We start from the raw sequence: 21714 nt of genomic DNA, 5'->3' as shown, positions 1-21714 counted from the left end.
GAGGAAAATAATGCTGACTGCTCTCTGTCAGCCTCAGATCAGCATTCCCAAAGTCCTTCTGTATCAGCAATCCAATCTCAGACAACAATCGTGAGTCACAATTTGGGAGCAAACATTTCACTCTCAATACAAATCCACTGAAGAGGCTGATTTTTCTTTCTCCATTAGCTACAGTCAAATCAGATGAAGATGCCCGCACTCGCTTCAAGGACTTGTTGCAACACAACAAGCTAATGGAACTCAGCCGATCCCAGTCTGAAGATATTGAAATCCTGAGAAACGAGTTGGAGAGACAGCGTATGAAAACCTTTCCAATCCTGGCTGAAGCACAGCAATATGCCTCCAATTGATTTTTCTTCACCTGATGTCTTTGGTATAAAATGCACACCAGGGAGTTAAAGTTTGTAATTTTCCCTGATTTAATAATCTAGACAACTCAATTAGTTGGCTACTAGTTTAATTTAAAATGTGTATTCATAAACAATAAAGATGTTATTTGGATTGTACAGCTGTGTCTGGGACTTGTTTTGGGAGATGTGTATCACCCGAATAGTGTATCCTCTTTACTCCATCCTGCCAGTACAAACCTTTTCTATATGAGCCAAGCACTTGCTCTGTACTAGTGTGAGTTAGTGTACTAGTTTCTTCACCCCCGCTGAGTATTTCCAGCTTTTTCCCTTTTCATTCCAGTTATTTTACTTTTTGACTAGAATAGCTAAAATTATTTCTTTGCCTTTATTCCTCATTTGCTGCGTGGTACCCATCTTATCTTCTCAAAAAGCTCTTTTCACTACTCATTTTTGGAGACTTGATAGAACAAGTCAGTCTCGGGAGCAGGTTGAGAGAAAGGAACTTACACGGCTCCACCTTCTTCACTGCATATTGGTAGATTGATGGCGCATTGTTGATGGCTGGAGTCCAGTGCTGCACCTTCCGCAATAGAGAAACATAGCAACAACACAACTTCAGGATTAAAGAAAAAGGACATTCAATGTAACCTAATGGAGCAAAGTCTTTAGAATAAAACAATGTCTCGTGGTACTGCAGCTATAGTGTTGAACAAGGTTGCTGATTCTCAGCACAGTAGATCTCAAGCATCAGTGAAATCCTCCTCAAGCCTGTTGTAATGCAGGAGTCTATCCTCTACTGCCAGGTTGTCTATGAGCTGGGTCAGGGTTGGTTTGGAATCAGTGGAAAGGGCCATTTGAAGTTCACATAGCAAGGTCTGGCTGCTCTTCCTCCATTTCTCTATCAGAGACCCCAGTTCTTCCAAGTTATTCTGTAAAAAAGGGAATTGTTGGTCATTTATTGGGAAGACACAGTCTGTATCAAGCAGGTACATGCAATGGCCCAAGATGTACCATATAAATGTTTGAAACTTGTCCAAACACTCAGCAAACTTTAACAACCATTAGTTCATATGAAACAGATTAGATTAGGGAAGCAGAAGGACAAGAATAATATCTCTTCCTACAACTGGGAGTGAGAGATCAAGCGGATCACAGATCAAACTTTTGTTAACATTTTGCAATCTTGTAGTTCAATTACAATGAGATCAAAAGGTACAGCACCAAGATTCAGTTCATTCCTACTATTGCCTGCTAAATTTCACCCTCAACAGTATCCATTTTAAACTTGCATACTCACTCATATTTTGAGTTCTATATCGGTCCTGTTGCACTGACAGCTGAAGTGAACCCTTATCATTTAAGGAAGTCTTGCTCAATTGTCATTGTTCCACAGAAACCTTCAAATCCATTAAGCAAAGGGATTTAGCACCTTACAGAATATGCAGTAGGCCATACAGCTCGAGTCCTCTCCACCATTCAATTTATGATGAACTCTTTTCCTGCCTTAAGCCCTTAATCGTTCATTTTCCTCCGTGTCCAAGTATCTTCTGAAATGAATATGCTCGATGACTGAACAGCCACTGCTCTCGAGGGTAGAGAATTCCAAAGATTCACAACCCACTGAAAGAAATTCTCATCTTAGTCCGAAATAGCCAACCCCTTAGCCTGAGGCCATGCTCTCTATTTCTAGATTCTACAGACTGGGACAAGGTGCTGCCACACCTCCATGTCAAACCACATCAGAATCTTACATGTTTTAATGAGAAACTGCTCATTCTTCTAAACACCAATTTACTCAATTTCTCCTCACAGGATGCTCCATTAGACAGGAATCAATCAAATCAAAGTGACCTGGGTGTCCATGTACATCAGTCACTGAAAGCAAACATTCAGATGCAACAGGCGGTAAAGAAGGCAAGTGGTATGTAGGCCTCCATTGCAAGAGGACTTGAATACAGGAGCACGGATATCTTATTGCAGTTATACGGGGACTTGGTGAGGCCACACCTGGAGCATTGTGAGCAGTTTTACTCTCCTTATCTAAGAAAGGATATACTTGCCATAGAGGGAGTGCAACAAAGGTTCTCCAGACTGACAGATGGGATGACAGGATTTTCGTATGAGGAGATTGAGTCGACTGGGCATGTAGTCACTGGAATTTAGAGAATAAGAGAGGATCTCTTTGAAATGTATAAAATTCTGACAGGGACGCACAGACTAAGTTCAGGGAGGTTGTTTCCTCAGTTTGGCATGGGGAGGATCTAGAACAAGGGGTCACAGTCTCACGATACAGGGTAGGCCATTTCGGACTGAGATGAAGAGAAATGTCTTCACTCAGAGGCTGGTGAACCTGTGGAATTCTCTATCAGTGCGGAGGCTAAATCATTGAATATATTTAAGAATAAAATAGATTGTGAGAGTGTAAAGGTGTCTAGGGGTATGGAGAGAATGCAGAGATATGGTGTTGAGATAGACAACGTGCCTTGATCACATTGAATGGCAGAGTGATAAGATGTAGGAGCATGGATGATCATTTGGCCCATCGAGTTTGTACCACCATTCAATGAGATGAATGACTGATCTGAAATGATAGTCCTCAACTTCACTTTGCCACCTCATCCCCATAACCCTCAATTCCCTCTCAGTCTCTCTCAGTCTTGAACATACTTATCAACCCGGCCTCTGCAGCTCTCTGCGGTAAAGAATTCCACAGATTCACTACCCTCAGAGAAGAAATTCCGAGGGTGGCATGTGGCGCAGTGGATAGCACTGGGACTGCGGCGCTGAGGACCCGGGTCACTGTCCATGTGGAGTTTGCACATTCTCCCCATGTCTGCATCCCCACAACCCAAAGATGTGCAGGTTAGGTGGATTGACCAGACTAAATTGCCCCTTAATTGGAAAAAAAATTACAATTGGGTACTCTAAAGTTATTAAAAAAGAAGAAATTCCTCCTCCTCTCTGTCTTCAATGGGCAACCTCTTACGCTGAGGGGTGCTGGAGAGTGAGTGTATGGGGGTGAGTAAGAGTGGGAGGGTGAGTGGGAGGGTGAGTCAGTGAGGGTGGAAAAGTGTTTAAGGATGGGAGAGTAAGTGACTATGTGGAGGTGGAAGAGTCACATCACCACTCTCTGTTAGGGGCTGGTTTAGCACAGTGGGCTAAACAGCTGGCTTGTAATGCAGAACAATGCAAGCAGCGCGAGTTCAATTCCCGTACCTGCCTCCCCGAACAGGCGCCAGAAAGTGTCGACGAGGGGCTTTTCACAATAACTTCATTGAAGCCTAATTGTGACAATAAGCGATTATTATTATTGTTCTTACATTAGACCCTGGGTTTATTCTTGCTGCTCCACTCCTGAACTTGCACTGAAGTCCTGGGCTCCACAATATTGTTACTGCAGGACCTCAGCTGCTACCTGCACTGGCCAACCTCTGTCACTAGGTGGTGCTTGGTCAATCTAAAATATTAATTATATTAATGCAGTGTTTTTCAAACTGTTTTACCCGGGACCCATTTTTAGCAATCAGCCAACCTTTGCAACCCGCACTGACCGAAAATCGGGACCCACCATTTACACTTTCCTTTAATGTGACAGGTGAGCCTGCTCGGTGCGAAATATCTCATTTCATAGAAACATAGAATTCCTAGAGTGCAGAAAGAGGCCATTCGTCCCATCGAGTCTGCAGAGACCCTCTGAAAGGGCACTCTCCCTAGGCCCAATCCCCCACTGTACGCCCATAACCCCACCTAGGGACAACTTAGTATGGCCAGCCAACCTACCCTGCACATCTTTGGACTGTGGGAGGAAACTGCAGCACCCGGAGAAAACCCACACAACATTGGAAGAATGTTCAAACTCCGCTTTGTGATTCAATGTTACATTTCTGATCATGACTCCAGCTGATGAGTTAAGATCTCACTGTGTCCGTTGAAAAAAATCAAGAGGTTTGTCCTTGAACTCACCATGTTTAGTCTTCAAATACCTTTGACGTTTTGAGGGTTATAAACATTAATTTGCCATGCATGTGCACATTAACTTTGAATCATGGCAGGAAGTGGCACAATTAATAAACCCACACCTCAAGCAATCATCTTTATGTTGTTTGTTCCTGTTTTCAGCTTCTTCTGCCTGGATTGCTCACCAGAGGTCCCGGTGTTCACACCAGTACTGCTGGCAGCTGCAAAATGGAGGCATCCCTCTTGCACCCAGAACACGTGACGTCAGCGTAAGTGACCGGCTCTCTGCCACCGCCAGGCAGGAAAACTCTTGCGATTTAAAAAATCATCTAATCCTGGGTCAGAATACTGACGGCAGGAGGAAGCGTTCTGCCCTCGCTGGGCTCCGGGGCTGCTCACTGCCCTCGCTGGGCTCCGGGCCCTGGGGCTGCTCACTGCCCTCACTGGGCCCCGGGCTCCGGCGCTGCTCACTGCCCTCGCTGGGCTCCGGGGCTGCTCACTGCCCTCGCTCGGCTCCGGGGCGGCTCACTGCCCTCGCTCGGCTCCGGGCCCTGGGGCTGCTCACTGCCCTCACTGGGCCCCGGGGCTGCTCACTGCCCTCGCTGGGCTCCCGGGCCCCGGGGCTGCTCACTGCCCTCGCTGGGCTCCGGGGCTGCTCACTGCCCTCGCTGGGCTCCGGGCCCCGGGGCTGCTCACTGCCCTCGCTGGGCTCCGGGGCTGCTCACTGCCCTCGCTGGGCTCCGGGGCTGCTCACTGCCCTCGCTGGGCTCCGGGGCTGCTCACTGCCCTCGCTGGGCTCCGGGGCTGCTCACTGCCCTGGCTGGGCTCCGGGGCTGCTCACTGCCCTCGCTGGGCTCCGGGCCCTGGGGCTGCTCACTGCCCTCACTGGGCCCCGGGGCTGCTCACTGCCCGCACTGGGCCCCGGGCTCCGGGCTGCTCACTGCCCTCGCTGGGCTCCGGGGCTGCTCACTGCCCTCGCTGGGCTCCGGGGCTGCTCACTGCCCTCGCTGGGCTCCGGGGCTGCTCACTGCCCTGGCTGGGCTCCGGGGCTGCTCACTGCCCTCGCTGGGCTCCGGGCCCTGGGGCTGCTCACTGCCCTCACTGGGCCCCGGGCTCCGGGCTGCTCACTGCCCTCGCTGGGCTCCGGGGCTGCTCACTGCCCTCGCTGGCCTCCGGGCCCCGGGGCTGCGCACTGCCCTCGCTGGGCTCCGGGGCTGCTCACTGCCCTCGCTGGGCTCCGGGCCCCGGGGCTGCTCACTGCCCGCACTGGGCTCCGGGGCTGCTCACTGCCCTCGCTGGGCTCCGGGCCCTGGGGCTGCTCACTGCCCTCGCTGGGCTCCGGGGCTGCTCACTGCCCTCGCTGGGCTCCGGGGCTGCTCACTGCCCTCGCTGGGCTCCGGGCCCTGGGGCTGCTCACTGCCCTCGCTGGGCTCCGGGGCTGCTCACTGCCCTCGCTGGGCTCCGGGGCTGCTCACTGCCCTCGCTGGGCTCCGGGGCGGCTCACTGCCCTCGCTGGGCTCCGGGGCTGCTCACTGCCCTGGCTGGGCTCCGGGGCTGTTCACTGCCCTCGCTGGGCCCCGGGGCTGCTCACTGCCCTCGCTGGGCCCCGGGCTCCGGCGCTGCTCACTGCCCTCGCTGGGCTCCGGCGCTGCTCACTGCCCTCGCTGGGCTCCAGGCCCTGGGGCTGCTCACTGCCCTCGCTGGGCCCCGGGGCTGCTCACTGCCCTCGCTGGGCTCCGGGCCCCGTGGCTGCTCACTGCCCTCGCTGGGCCCCGGGGCTGCTCACTGCCCTCGCTGGGCTCCGGGCTCCGGGGTGGCTCACTGCCCTCGCTGGGCTCCGGGGCTGCTCACTGCCCTCGCTGGGCTCCGGGCCCCGTGGCTGCTCACTGCCCTCGCTGGGCTCCGGGGCCGCTCACTGCCCTCGCTGGGCTCCGGGGCTGCTCACTGCCCTCGCTGGGCTCCGGGCCCCGGGGCTGCTCACTGCCCTCGCTGGGCCCCGGGGCTGCTCACTGCCCTCGCTGGGCTCCGGGGCTGCTCACTGCCCTCGCTGGGCCCCGGGCTGCTCACTGCCCTCGCTGGGCTCCGGGGCTGCTCGCTGGGCTCGCTGGGCTCCGGGCCCCGGGGCTGCTCACTGCCCTCGCTGGGCTCCGGGCCCTGGGGCTGCTCACTGCCCTCGCTGGGCTCCGGGGCTGCTCACTGCCCTCGCTGGGCTCCGGGCCCCGGGGCTGCTCACTGCCCTCGCTGGGCTCCGGGCCCCGGGGCTGCTCACTGCCCTCGCTGGACTCCGGGCGGCTCACTGCCCGCACTGGGCCCCGGGCTCCGGGCTGCTCACTGCCCTCGCTGGGCTCCGGGGCTGCTCACTGCCCTCGCTGGGCTCCGGGGCTGCTCACTGCCCTCACTGGGCTCCGGGCGGCTCACTGCCCTCGCTGGGCTCCGGGGCTGCTCACTGCCCTCACTGGGCTCCGGGCGGCTCACTGCCCTCGCTGGGCTCCGGGGCTGCTCACTGCCCTCGCTGGGCTCCGGGCCCCGGGGCTGCTCACTGCCTGCACTGGGCTCCGGGGCTGCTCACTGCCCTCGCTGGGCTCCTGGGCTGCTCACTGCCCTCACTGGGCCCCGGGGCTGCTCACTGCCCTCGCTGGGCTCCGGGGCTGCTCACTGCCCTCGCTGGGCCCCGGGCTCCGGGCTGCTCACTGCCCTCGCTGGGCCCCGGGCTCCGGCGCTGCTCACTGCCCTCGCTGGGCCCCGGGCTCCGGCGCTGCTCACTGCCCTCGCTGGGCTCCGGGCCCTGGGGCTGCTCACTGCCCTCGCTGGGCCCCGGGGCTGCTCACTGCCCTCGCTGGGCCCCGGGGCTGCTCAATGCCCTCGCTGGGCCCCGGAGCTGCTCACTACCCTCGCTGGGCTCCGGGGCTGCTCACTGCCCGCACTGGGCTCCGGGGCTGCTCACTGCCCTCGCTGGGCTCCGGGCCCCGTGGCTGCTCACTGCCCTCGCTGGGCTCCGGGGCTGCTCACTGCCCTCGCTGGGCTCCGGGCCCCGTGGCTGCTCACTGCCCTCGCTGGGCTCCGGGCCCTGGGGCTGCTCACTGCCCTCGCTGGGCTCCGGGGCTGCTCACTGTCCTCGCTGGGCCCCGGGCCCCGGGGCTGCTCACTGCCCTCGCTGGGCTCCGGGCTCCGGGGCTGCTCACTGCCCTCGCTGGGCTCCGGGGCTGCTCACTGCCCTCGCTGGGCTCCGGGCCCTGGGGCTGCTCACTGCCCTCGCTGGGCCCCGGGGCTGCTGACTGCCCTCGCTGGGCTCCGGGGCTGCTGACTGCCCTCGCTGGGCTCCGGGGCTGCTCACTGCCCTCGCTGGGCTCCGGGCCTTGGGGCTGCTCACTGCCCTCACTGGGCCCCGGGGCTGCTCACTGCCCTCGCTGGGCCCCGGGGCTGCTCACTGCCCGCACTGGGCCCCGGGGTGGCTCACTGCCCGCACTGGGCCCCGGGGTGGCTCACTGCCCGCACTGGGCCCCGGGCTCCGGAGCTGCTCACTGCCCTCGCTGGGCTCCGGGCTCCGGGGCTGCTCACTGCCCTCGCTGGGCTCCGGGCGGCTCACTGCCCTCGCTGGGCTCCGGGCCCCGGGGCTGCTCACTGCCCTCGCTGGGCTCCGGGGCTGCTCACTGCCCTCACTGGGCTCCGGGCTCCGGGGCTGCTCACTGCCCTCGCTGGGCCCCGGGGCTGCTCACTGCCCGCACTGGGCTCCGGTGCTGCTCACTGCCCTCGCTGGGCTCCGGGGCTGCTCACTGCCCTCGTTCGGCTCCGGGGCTGCTCACTGCCCTCGCTGGGCTCCGGGGCTGCTCACTGCCCTCGCTCGGCTCCGGGGCTGCTCACTGCCCTCGCTGGGCTCCGGGCCTTGGGGCTGCTCACTGCCTGCACTGGGCTCCGGGCCCTGGGGCTGCTCATTGCCCTCACTGGGCCCCGGGGCTGCTCACTGCCCTCGCTGGGCCCCGGGGCTGCTCACTGCCCTCGCTGGGCTCCGGGGCTGCTCACTGCCCTCGCTGGGCTCCGGGCCTGCTCACTGCCCTCGCTGGGCTCCGGGCCTTGGGGCTGCTCACTGCCCTCGCTGGGCTCCGGGGCTGCTCACTGCCCTCGCTGGGCTCCGGGCCTTGGGGCTGCTCACTGCCCTCGCTGGGCTCCGGGGCTGCTCACTGCCCTCGCTGGGCCCCGGGCTGCTCACTGCCCTCGCTGGGCTCCGGGGCTGCTCACTGCCCTCACTGGGCCCCGGGCTCCGGGCTGCTCACTGCCCTCGCTGGGCCCCGGGGCTGCTCACTGCCCGCACTGGGCCCCGGGCTCCGGGCTGCTCACTGCCCTCGCTGGGCTCCGGGCCCCGGGGCTGCTCACTGCCCTCGCTGGGCTCCGGGGCTGCTCACTGCCCGCACTGGGCCCCGGGCTCCGGGCTGCTCACTGCCCTCGCTGGGCTCCGGGGCTGCTCACTGCCCTCACTGGGCTCCGGGCCCCGGGGCTGCTCACTGCCCTCGCTGGGCTCCGGGCCCCGTGGCTGCTCACTGCCCTCGCTGGGCCCCGGGGCTGCTCACTGCCCTCGCTGGGCTCCGGGCCCCGGGGCTGCTCACTGCCCTCGCTGGGCCCCGGGGCTGCTCACTGCCCTCGCTGGGCCCCGGGGCTGCTCACTACCCTCGCTGGGCCCCGGGGCTGTTCACTGCCCTCGCTGGGCTCCGGGGCTGCTCACTGCCCTCGCTGGGCTCCGGGGCTGCTCACTGCCCTCGCTGGGCTCCGGGGCTGCTCACTGCCCTCGCTGGGCTCCGGGGCTGCTGACTGCCCTCGCTGGCCCCGGGGCTGCTGACTGCACTCGCTGGGCTCCGGGGCTGCTCACTGCCCCCGCTGGGCTCCGGGGCTGCTCACTGCCCTCGCTGGGCTCCGGGGCTGCTGACTGCCCTCGCTGGCCCCGGGGCTGCTGACTGCACTCGCTGGGCTCCGGGGCTGCTCACTGCTGAGGGGCATGAATGCGTGTAACGGCATTCTGAAAGCCGATCCTACTATTGGGCACTACTTTGCACAATCGGGAACGCCGCAGCGCATGAACCCATGTCTGGGAACATCGTGGCGTGTGGACCTGTGACTGGGAACGTCGCAATGCATGGCACAATCTCCTGACACCTGCTCGTGACCCACCTGCGGGTCGTGATCCTGGGTTTGAAAATGACTGTATTAATGAGTGTCGTAATTTTTAAAAACATTTTCCATTGGGCAGTATTTTATGTTGAGTGACATTTTGTTTTGCAGGTTATTTTAGCTAGAAATGCACAAGTGCTGCACATGTAGGGTGCAGTATTTCCACTTGTACAATGTTTTACTGATGAGAAATTATCCAAGGAACCTAATTCCAGCTTTAACATTAATTCCTCTGGGAATCCATGATTCACATAAAAGTCTGGATTTTCAAGAATATTTTCACAATTTTATGTGAGATTGCCCTTAAACATGAGTCCATTGGAAAAATTCATTTACGGGACGTGGCCGTTGCCAGTTAGGCCAGCATTTATTGCCCCTCCCTAGTTGCGTTTCAGAGGGTGGTGGTGAGTTGCCGTTTTGAACCACTGCGGCCCCTGAGGTGTCGGTAAAAACACCTCCAGTATTGCAAATAAGTTGCTATAATATTTGGTGTAACTTTTGTGCCTATCAAGCTTTGAAAGATTAGGCCTGGGGTTTCAGGCACCCAGAGTCTGCAGAGTACAGCACAGCTCAAAGTAAAGTGAGTTCCCTGCCAATACAAGTACTGGAGCCAGGAGACCAATGCCAACAGCAGTAATGTGACACCACCAGCTACTCTATGATCGTGATAATCATTTCCAAATGTGAGCTTCTGTGCTTCCATGATTACTACAACTGGACTGGGAAATTCACATAGAGAATCCTAGCCATCCGAGAGATGAAACTGCTTAGAATCTGTTCACACGAACATCCAATCGTCCACCCCCTCAGATGTGCCGCACGTTGGTCACTGATCTGATCCACTGATGCCTGTAGCCCCTCTGGATCCACCTCAAGGATAACAGTGTGGTGAATCACAGTCCGTGTAATTCACACTGTTATTATATATGATGTACTGTGTCTGTGTAAACTCGGTATATGGGCAGTTGAGCGGCTCTGCCCCGAGGGGGAGATGATGAGTTTGTACTGGGCTCCACCCTTGGCTCCGCCCATGACTCCTCCCACTAACCGGAAGTGTAAAGCCTGGCAGTCTGAGCCTGCCTGCCAGTTCATCTCGGCACAGGCAGGCTCCGTTGTAAGATCATTAAAACCACAGGGCGTTGAAGGGGTCAGTTCAGTGGGCCCTGATTTTGGTGTATATTCCTGCAAAGCAGCTTCAAGCATGAGGCGCAATGGAAACTGCAGCACAGGAGGAATGAGCGAGAAGTAAAGTTGGTCACAGCAGAACAGCACATGAAGCTATGATAGCAATCCAGAAACTGTATAACGAAACGAGGGGGCGAGGAAGGGAATAAAGAGTGCGATCTACCCGAATGGGAAGAGTCCCATAACGTGCGATTAGATGGTGTTTCCCAGTGCTCACAGTGCCGGAAACACCACACTATCGATCGGCCATTCGGGTAGATTGGGAGCCTCAGTGGGAAACATGCGGCCGAGGTCACATTGAGGAGCTCCACCTGCCGGAACTCCCCAGTGTAAGGAGAGATCAGGCCGTCATTTCCAAAGGCCCCCGGTCTCTCGACCCCCTCAGCCAAGCCCCAACTCACCGATGAGGGGGCCCTCCGCCTCCGCCCCCCCCCCCCCCCCCCCCCCCCCCCCCCCCCCCCAACCATGCACACGCACGGGGCATCCCTGGGGTCGATTCCTGTCACGCAAATTGCCAGGTTGGCACCTTGGCAGTGCCCCTACCAGCTGGCAGTGCCACCTGGGCACCTTGGCAATGTCAGGATGGCTCCCAGGTGGCACTGCCAAGATGCCTGTGCCAGACTGTCAGGTGCCACAAAGTCATCATCTCTGATCTAACATATAAATTGCACCAAATACAGAATGTCAAGTAGCAGTATCTGGATGTCAACAAGATGCTCCCACAGTATCCGACGAGCACCAGTGCTAACAGTTTAATGAAGCGCAGGTCCAACATTGCTTTATGGATTATGTGAACCATGGTCTGGTATTCAATATTAAACAGTGTCAGCTGCTTACCTTTGCTCTGTACATCTGAACCATTTTCAATCTACGAAGAATCTCCTCTTTCTCTCTCACTTTTCCCTGCAATTGTTCCTTCTCCTCAAGTAGTTGCTGCTGCTCAGGGATCACAGATGAAATATTAAAGCTTGGAGACACCAGGGGTGTCTGGATGTTCCGTGCAGCTGTGCAGTGAGATCTCTGACACTCCCCCATTACACTTGTCTCAGGCTGTTCATCTGCCTTCTTATTGCAAAGGCTCTCTGTTCCCGTGGTTACACCAGGGTCAACACAACAAGCCTCATCAGGGGTCTGGCTCTTACTGCCATCAGTGTCAGGGTTTGTACTTCCACCACCTTCACTCTGACAGTCAATCTTTAGCCTCTTTGGCACTATAAATGGAGAGTTAAAGGAGCGCCGTGTTTTCTTCAGCCGCTCTCGGAGATTGGCACTCATGGGCTGTCAGGGAGAGAAAGAACAAAAATAACATTTGCCAGCTTGGTTTGTAATCTGTTTTAGTCAATATCCATTGCTACTGATCTGAATTAACATCCTCACACTGTACTTCAAACAGCGATGGCTCAGTCAGTAGCATGCTCAATTCTCTAGTCAAAAGGTCATGGGTTCAAGTCCCACTCCAGAGACTCAAGCCCATAATCCAACCTGATGGTCCTAGTGGCAGAAACAGGGGGAACCGCTGGAATCAAGGGTGCGGACACAGCAGAGAGAGGGTGCGGACACAGCAGAGAGAGGGTGCGGACACAGCAGAGAGAGGGTGCGGACACAGCAGAGAGAGGGTGCGGACACAGCAGAGAGAGGGTGCGGACACAGCAGAGAGAGGGTGCGGACACAGCAGAAGGGACTCCAGTGATGGGACAGGGAAAGGAGCGAGGGGGCACCTCCCCATCCACGGGGATGGGGGTGGGGGCAGGACAGGCAGCACAGTCAGCAAGGACAGGAGCGAGGTCACACCGCACTGTCTTCGGGGGCAGGAGCGAGGTCACACTGCACTGTCTTCGGGGGCAGGAGCGAGGTCACACTGCACTGTCTTCGGGGGCAGGAGCGAGGTCACACTGCACTGTCTTCGGGGGCAGGAGCGAGGTCACACTGCACTGTCCGCAGGGCCAGGGGCAAGGTGGCACTGCACCGTCCGCAGGGCCAGGGGCAAGGTGGCACTGCACCGTCCGCAGGGCCAGGGGCATGGTGGCACTGCACCGTCCGCAGGACCAGGGGCATGGTGGCACTGCACCGTCCGCAGGGCCAGGGGCAAGGTGGCACTGCACTGTCCGCAGGGCCAGGGCAAGGTGGCACTGCACCGTCCGCAGGACCAGGGCAAGGTGGCACTGCACCGTCCGCAGGACCAGGGGCAAGGTGGCACTGCACCGTCCGCAGGGGCAAGGTGGCACTGCACCGTCCGCAGGGCCAGGGGCATGGTGGCACTGCACCGTCCGCAGGACCAGGGGCATGGTGGCACTGCACCGTCCGCAGGGGCAAGGTGGCACTGCACCGTCCGCAGGACCAGGGGCAAGGTGGCACTGCACCATCTGCAGGGCCAGGGCAAGGTGGCACTGCACCGTCCGCAGGGCCAGGGGCAAGGTGGCACTGCACCGTCCGCAGGACCAGGGGCATGGTGGCACTGCACCGTCCGCAGGACCAGGGCAAGGTGGCACTGCACCGTCCGCAGGGCCAGGGGCAAGGTGGCACTGCACTGTCCGCAGGGCCAGGGCAAGGTGGCACTGCACCGTCCGCAGGGCCAGGGGCATGGTGGCACTGCACCGTCCGCAGGGCCAGGGGCAAGGTGGCACTGCACCGTCCGCAGGGCCAGGGGCATGGTGGCACTGCACCGTCCGCAGGGCCAGGGCAAGGTGGCACTGCACCGTCCGCAGGGCCAGGGCAAGGTGGCACTGCACCGTCCGCAGGGCCAGGGCAAGGTAGCACTGCACCGTCCGCAGGACCAGGGCAAGGTGGCACTGCACCGTCCGCAGGGCCAGGGCAAGGTAGCACTGCACCGTCCGCAGGGCCAGGGCAAGGTAGCACTGCACTGTCCGCAGGGCCAGGGCAAGGTAGCACTGCACCGTCCGCAGGGCCAGGGGCATGGTGGCACTGCACCGTCCGCAGGACCAGGGGCAAGGTGGCACTGCACCGTCCGCAGGGCCAGGGCATGGTGGCACTGCACCGTCCGCAGGACCAGGGCAAGGTGGCACTGCACCATCTGCAGGGCCAGGGGCAAGGGCGCACCGCATCGTCTGCACACCAGAAGCGAGGGAACGCCGCTCTGTCCGCAGGGACAATTTTTCAGTTGAGAGGCACCATTCTCAGGTGGAAGTAAACATCTCCACCACATATGAAAACATTGGCGGTCTCCCAGTATTAATACTTATCCCTTAACCAACATCACTAAAACAGATACCATATTTTTGTTAATATTGGTTGTTGGAACTTGTTAAAACATTTCCTTCATTACAGCAGAGACTACACTTCAAAAGTATTCATTGGATGTAAAGTGCTTTGAGGCACACTATGGAAATGCAAATTCTTTGCTTCAATTTCAGCGGAAATAAGCTCATATCTACAATTCCCACATATTAAGGCCTCAATTTCAGGTGTGCATTTGTGGATGAAACGGAGGACAAAAAGAAGATAGCGAAAAGGACACAATCCTACACTACACAATCTGATGTCCAGGGGAGGATTGCTGGGGAAATCAAGAGCCCAATCAACTGTAACGTGATGCAGTGAGTGAGACCTGCATTAAAGGTGGTCATGTCAGACTTGCAGACCTCTGGACCCTTCCAACTTGTCCATTACAATTATTTCATTCTGTGCGTGACTCTCACCGTTTTTGCTGCCATGTTGCTGGGAGCTGGGGTCTGAACATCTGAGCCTGGCCGGTCTGCCAACAAAGAGCCACAAGAGGAACTGACGTTCTCACTCTCCATTCCTGCACTCTATTTGCAATCTGACAACACAAAAACAGGTCAATTAAAACTCATTTGTGACAAAAATGAGAGGCCTTTTCACATTGAGTGTTTTGTCCAAATCTTCTCTTTCTTGGTACTTATTGACATTGACGCTGGTTACTGCCGAAGACTGGAACACTGACTGTCACAGGCACTATGTCAGCTTCAGGCTGTGCCATGTCTGGTACAATACTGTAGCTTAGAATAAAGCTCGCATCTGTACTGTGATACAGCCAACAGTGAGGAAAATGTAACATAATACAAGAAGATATTAGAAAACTTGCAATTCTAATGAACGTTAACATAACTGAATGTGATCTACCGAATTTTGGCAGGAAACACACCTTAGAACATAAGAAACTGAATCGTCTAAAAGGGTCTAAAAATCATAGAATTCCGACAGTGTAGAAAGCCATTTGACCCATCAAGTCTGCACCGACACTTCAAAAGGGCACTCCAGCCATGTCCACTCCCTTATCCGCCCATCCCTGTTACCCCATAACCTAATCTGCATATCCCTGGACACCAAGGGGCAATTCATCATGGCCAATCCGCCTAACCGACTCATCTTTGGACTGTGGGAGGAAACTGGAACACCCAGAGGAAACCCACGCAGGCACAGGGAGAACATACAAACTCCACATAGACAGTGACCCAAGGCCGGAATTGAACCCGGGTCCCTGGCGCTGTGAGGCAGCAATGCTAACCACTGTGGCACCGTGCCGTCCCAAATACAGGTGAGCAAATCATTGAAATTGAAAGGAGTTAAGCTTACATTGGACATGATCAGGCTATGTGTATTACTCCGCATAGTTCCAGTCAAAATACTATAAAAAAGAACCACTAGAGAATGTGCAAACGATTTACAAGGATTGGAACAAAAATAAGAGATTACACTCATTGGGGAAGTATAAAGGAATGATTGAATAGTTGGGCTTTTTCTTTAAGAAAGGAGAAGATTTAGAGAGAAACTGATGGTGGGTCATGATCCCCTCACTGGACGAGATTGTGGTTATGAGTTCTGAGGCCATAATATTGAAGAAGGAGCGGAGACTCTGCCGAAAGTTCTAAACAGTTGGCTTGTAACGCAGAACAAGGCCAGCAGCGTGGGTTCAATTCCCGTACCGGTCTCCCTGAAACAGGTGCCGGAATGTGGTGACTAGGGGTTTTTCACAATAGCTTCATTGAAGCCTACTTGTGACAAGAAGCAGTTATTATTATTATTAAGTTCTGGCACCAGCTCTGAGGCCCCACGATATGTGCACGTAATTTTATTTGCCCCTGTTTTGCAGTTTGCTGTAGGGGGGGGGGGGGGGGGGGGGGGGGAGAGGCCAAATGAAGACGTTTCGCACAGGCAGTCTCAATGTCTGCGATGAGCTGCCTGATCTTTTGTTTGGGCTGTCAGTTTGCTGGAAGGGGAATGAACAAGTTTAGCAGTCACTGAGGCTCCCTGTGCGATGAGTGACCTGTTTTTGTCTTGCAGGTAGGTGGTGCTCCATCCCTCCTATCCCTGTTGACAGATAGGAGAGTGAAAGGGTTCAGACAGCCTCAGATGTCATATCAGCGATTAGATGTGCAATATCAACCACACTGCTAGATTTTGAGAATGAGTTGCAACATGCATGTCCATATCTCTCATTAGAACCAGTAAGAACAAAAAAAAACCAAAAACATTACAGCACAGGAACAGGCCCTTCGGCCCTCCCAGTCTGCGCCGATCCAGATCCCTTATCTAAACCTGTCGCCTATTTTCCAAGGATCTACTTCCCTCTGTTCCCCGCCCGTTCATATATCTGTCTAGATGCATCTTAAATGATGCTATCGTGCCCGCCTCTACCACATCCCCTGGTAAAGCGTTCCAGGCACCCACCACCATCGGCGTAAAAAACTTTCCACGCACATCTCCCTTAAACTTTCCCCCTCTCACGTTGAAATCGTGACCCCTTGTAATTGACACCCCCACTCTTGGAAAAAGCTTGTTGCTATCCACCCTGTCCATACCTCTCATAATTTTGTAGACCTCAATCAGGTCCGCCCTCAACCTCCATCTTTCCAACGAAAACAATCCTCATCTACTCAACCTTTCTTCATAGCTAGCACCCTCCATACCAGGCAACATCCTGGTGAACCTCCTCTGCATCCTCTCTAAAGCATCCACATCCTTCTGGTGATGTGGCGACCAGAACTGCACGCAGTATTCCAAATGTGGCCCAACCAAAGTCCTATACAACTGTAACATGACCTGCCGACTCTTGTACTCAGTACCCCATCCAATGAAGGCAAGCATGCTGTATGCCTTCTTGACCACTCTATCGACCTGCGTTGCCACCTTCAGGGTACAATGGACCTGAACTGCCAGATCTCTCTGTACATCAATTTTCCCCAGGACTCTTCCATTGACCGTATAGTCCGCTCTTGAGGCTATGAAGAGAGATTGGGCAAACTGGGCCTGTATTCTCTAGAGTTTTGAAGAATGAGAGGTGATCTCATCGAAACCTGCAAAATATTTGAAGCAATGGACAGGGTAGAAGCAGGAAAGATGTTTCTCTTGGTAGAGAAGCCTAGAACCAGGGGGCACAATTGCAAAATAAGGGGGATGCCACTTAGCACCGAGACGAAATGTTTCTTTATACGGAGGGTTGTGAATTTTTAGAATTCCCTATCCCAGAGGGCTGTGGAAGCTTATTAATTCTGTAGGTTTAAAGCAGAGATTGACAGATTTCTGATTACCAATAACATAAAGGCTTGTGGGGATAGTATGTGTCAAGATATGAAAATTGCTTATTGTCACAAGTCGGCTTCAAATGAAGTTACTGTGAAAAGCCTCTAGTCGCCACATCCGGCGCCTGTTCGGGGAGGCTGGTACGGGAATTGAACTGTGCTGCTGGTCTGCTTTAAAAGCCAGCTATTTAGTCCAGTGTGCTAAACCGGCCCCCATATATCTATAATCTTATGAACTTACGATCATATCGAATGGCAGAGTAGGTTCGACTGGCTGAATGTCCTACTTCTGTTCCTATATTCCTATTAAGCAACACCCAGTGAAATCTCAGTGATTGTTCTGTTTTTGTGAACCAATGGTGTAAACGTGTTGGAGACAGTTCAGAGGTTTACTAGATGGGTGATGCGTGACTTGGTTGAAGTACATAAAATCTTGAATGGTCTTGACGTGGTGGGCTTGGGAAGGATGTTCCCACTTGTGGGTGAGTCCAGAACCAGACGGCATTGTTTAAAAATTAGGGGTCACCCTTTTTAGGACAGAGATGGAAGAGAATTTATTCTCTCAGAGGGATGTGCGACTTTGGAGCTCTCTGCCTCAGAAGGTGGTGAAGGCAGGCTCATTGAATTTTCTTAAGGCAGAGGTAGATAGATTCTTGTTAGGAAAGGAAATCAAAGGTTATCGGGGGTTGATGGGAATGTAGAATTCAAAACTCACACAGATCAGCCATGAACTTAGCAAATAGCAGAGTAGGATCGAGAGGCCGAATGTCCCCCATCTGCTCTTAATTCATATGTTCGTAGTAAGTGATACAGAGACATAATTGGTTCCAATACCATTTTCACCTGATGCTCCCAGATTTTCTAGCAGGGTCATTTGGCAGCAATTGGCAGAGTAAACTCGAGATAATATCAAGACAAGGAAATTCCCAGGGAAAACTCAGCAGAACCGCGCACGGAACCGTCACAAATGTCCCCAGTAGGTCCGTTTACAGACACTGGGGCTCTCTGCCTGCTGGAATGTGAATATCCTGTTCTCTCTCACTAGCTTTTGGATGGCTTGCTAAACACACAGCATTTGTAAATCATTTACACTGAATTTAGTGTCAGCATAGTTCAGTGGCTCGCTCCAGTTCATGCATCCTGGATTCAGGACTCAATTAAGGGCACTGAGGGAGCACAGGGTCAGTACTGAGGGAGTGCCGCACTGTCAGAGGGTCAGTACTGAGGGAGTTCTGCACTGTCAGAGGGTCAGTACTGAGGGAGTGCTGCACTGTCAGAGGGTCAGTACTGAGGGAGTTCCACACTGTCAGAGGGTCAGTACTGAGGGAGTGCAGCACTGTCAGAGGGTCAGTACTGAGGGAGCGCCGCACTGTCAGAGGGTCAGTACTGAGGGAGTGCCGCACTGTCAGAGGGTCAGTACTGAGGGAGTGCCGCACTGTCAGAGGGTCAGTACTGAGGGAGTGCTGCACTGTCAGAGGGTCAGTACTGAGGGAGCGCCGCACTGTCAGAGGGTCAGTACTGAGGGAGTGCCGCACTGTCAGAGGGTCAGTACTGAGGGAGTGCTGCACTGTCAGAGGGTCAGTACTGAGGGAGTGCCGCACTGTCAGAGGGTCAGTACTGAGGGAGCGCCGCACTGTCAGAGGGTCAGTACTGAGGGAGTGCTGCACTGTCAGAGGGTCAGTACTGAGGGAATGCCGCACTGTCAGAGGGTCAGTACTGAGGGAGTGCCGCACTGTCAGAGGGTCAGTACTGAGGGAGTGCTGCACTGTCAGAGGGTCAGTACTGAGGGAGTGCCGCACTGTCAGAGGGTCAGTACTGAGGGAGTGCCGCACTGTCAGAGGGTCAGTACTGAGGGAGTGCTGCACTGTCAGAGGGTCAGTACTGAGGGAGTGCCGCACTGTCAGAGAGTCAGTACTGAGGGAGTGCTGCACTGTCAGAGGGTCAGTACTGAGGGAGTGCCGCACTGTCAGAGGGTCAGTACTGAGGGAGTGCTGCACTGTCAGAGGGTCAGTACTGAGGGAGCTGCACTGTCAGAGAGTCAGTACTGAGGGAGTGCCGCACTGTCAGAGGGTCAGTACTGAGGGAGCTGCACTGTCAGAGGGTCAGTACTGAGGGAGTGCCGCACTGTCAGAGGGTCAGTACTGAGGGAGTGCTGCACTGTCAGAGGGTCAGTACTGAGGGAGTGCTGCACTGTCAGAGGGTCAGTGCTGAGGGAGTGCCGCACTGTCAGAGGGTCAGTACTGAGGGAGTGCTGCACTGTCAGAGGGTCAGTACTGAGGGAGTGCTGTACTGTCAGAGGGTCAGTACTGAGGGAGTGCCGCACTGTCAGAGGGTCAGTACTGAGGGAGTGCTGCACTGTCAGAGGGTCAGTACTGAGGGAGTGCTGCACTGTCAGAGGGTCAGTGCTGAGGGAGTGCCGCACTGTCAGAGGGTCAGTACTGAGGGAGTGCTGCACTGTCAGAGGGTCAGTACTGAGGGAGTGCTGTACTGTCAGAGGGTCAGTACTGAGGGAGTGCCGCACTGTCAGAGGGTCAGCACTGAGGGAGTGCTGCACTGTCAGAGGGTCGGTGGAGGGATGCCTGATCGGGGAATATGAATTAATGATATGATTTTAAATGAGGGATTCGCGGTTTTCGGCCGTTTTATTTTCCCGCGCGGACACTTACCTCCCGCCCAGCGCGGACCTGCTCACTGCGCAGGCGCAGGACTCGCAGTGCATGCTGGGTGTCGTAGTTTCCGGAGGCGTGGCGCATGCGCGGTGACGCTGCCGTGCAGCTTGTGGAATCCAGCAGCATCTGTCTAGCGCCAGGCACATCCTCAGCATCCCCAATGCAAGACTTTACTGTTGGTGCGGAGAAACAATGAATGCTGGCTTTACAGCAACATCCTAGCAACAGCAATGAACAAATTGATCACTGTTAGTGTTGTTAACCTAAATTAATATCGATGAATAAATTCCCCAACCTTCATTGCACAAGCCATAATTTTAAAATTTGCAATTGGCATAAAGGTTCAAAATGTTGTGAGCTGTGAGGATGATGATGACTGACTTCAGGTCATGAAAGCAAAAGAGCAGCAAATGCTGGTGGACTCCATGCTAAAGGTGGGCCACCAATCCTACTCCACAGCTACTGACAAACAGGAAAAAATACAGAGCCACTTGGAGCTGGTGTCCACTAACATTGCTGTGTGTCAGTTACAACACTCCAGGGATACAGCCTCACGTCAGATCCCAAGGATATGCAATAAGGGCGACAATCTTGTTTCCTCCGTCTCCTCCCCCCCCCCCCCCCCGTCCCCCCCTCTCCAGGTCAATGCAGATTTTGAATCTTATTACTGCGACCTGTATAAGTCAGAATCCCTGTAGATAAATCAATCATGGCTGACATGGTGGGCAGCCTGCACATCTGTTGAAATAAGCAAGAGCTGTAATTAGATTCCCCATTGTGCCCGAAAGAGATTTAAAAATAGATCATAGAATTTACAGTGCAGAAGGAGGCCATTCAGCCCATCACGTCTGCACCAGCTCTTACAGAGAGCACCCTACTCAAGCCCACATATCTACCCTATCCCCGTAACCCCGACTTAACCTTTTTGGACACTAAGGGCAATGTGGCATGGCCAATTCACCTAACCCGCACATCTTTGGACTGTGGGAGGAAACCGGAGCACCCGGAGGACACCCACACAGACGTGGACAGAACATGCAGACTCCGCACAGATAGTGACCCAGCCGGGAATCGAACCTGGGACCCTGGAGCTGTGAAGCAACTGTTCTAACCACTATGCTACTGTGCTGCCCACATGGGCAATACAAAATGTATTGGGCTGTTTGCAACCTGGCAAAGCCCCGGGTCTCGATGGCTTCCCACTCGAGTTTTATAAAAACGTTATTAAAAACAGCCCTCAATATAAGACCATATGACATAGGAGCAGAATTAGGCCCCTCTGCTCATCGAGGCTCCTCCGCCACTCAATCATGGCTGATATTTTTCTCATCCCCATTCTCCTGCCTTCTCCCCATAACCCCTGATCCCCTTATTAATCAAGAACCTATCTATCTCTGTCTTAAAGACACTCAGTGATTTGGCCTCCACAGCCTTCTGCGGCAAAGAGTTCCACAGATTCACCACCCTCTGGCTGAAGAAATTCCTCCTCATCTCTGTTTTAAAGGATCGTTCCTTTCGTCTAAGATGGTGTCCTCGGGTTCTAGTTTTTCCGACAAGTGGAAACATCCTCTCCACATTCACTCTATCCAGGCCATGCAGTATCTTATAAGTTTCAATAAGAGCCCCTGTCATCCTTCTAAACTCCAACATGTACAGACCCAGAGTTCTCAACCGTTCCTCATAAGACAAGCTCTTCATTCCAGGGATCATTCTTGTGAACCTCCTCTGGACCCTTTCCAAGGCCCAGCACATCCTTCCTTAGATACTGGGTCCAAAACTGCTCACAATACTCCAAATGGGGTCTGAACCAGAGCCTTCTACAGCCTCAGAAGTACCTCCCTAGTCTTGTATTCTAGCCCTCTCGACATGAATGCTACATTGCATTTGCCTTCT

At 55.1% G+C, this 21714-nt stretch overlaps 2 protein-coding genes across 3 annotated transcripts in view; one reads left to right on the top strand and one right to left on the bottom strand.

The window, feature by feature from the left end:
• The window catches only part of cfap43 (cilia and flagella associated protein 43), a 273825-nt gene extending 273319 nt beyond the window's left edge, over window positions 1–506 (top strand). The window contains 1 exon segment of the mRNA XM_038822192.1: window positions 169–506. Coding sequence (XP_038678120.1) covers window positions 169–350 — 182 coding nt within the window. The 3' untranslated portion in view covers window positions 351–506.
• On the bottom strand, window positions 441–19890 carry sfr1 (SWI5-dependent homologous recombination repair protein 1). 2 transcript variants are annotated; one of them, XM_038821393.1, is made up of 4 exons: window positions 19819–19890; window positions 14309–14430; window positions 11490–11930; window positions 441–1279 (listed from the first exon to the last, which is right to left on the bottom strand). In XM_038821393.1, the coding sequence occupies exons 2-4, from the start codon at window positions 14408–14410 to the stop codon at window positions 1091–1093; spliced, it is 732 nt and encodes a 243-aa protein (XP_038677321.1). In that variant the 5' UTR covers window positions 14411–14430; window positions 19819–19890; the 3' UTR covers window positions 441–1090. The 2 variants fall into 2 exon arrangements, with proteins under 2 accessions (XP_038677321.1, XP_038677322.1); XM_038821394.1 differs by lacking the exon at window positions 19819–19890 and having other exon boundaries at window positions 11490–11929.
• Between the last annotated feature and the right edge of the window lie 1824 nt (window positions 19891–21714).

The sequence above is a fragment of the Scyliorhinus canicula genome, chromosome 16 (assembly GCF_902713615.1).
Source record: "Scyliorhinus canicula chromosome 16, sScyCan1.1, whole genome shotgun sequence".
Lineage (NCBI taxonomy): Eukaryota > Metazoa > Chordata > Chondrichthyes > Carcharhiniformes > Scyliorhinidae > Scyliorhinus > Scyliorhinus canicula.
This window is presented reverse-complemented; position numbering and strand designations above follow the sequence as displayed.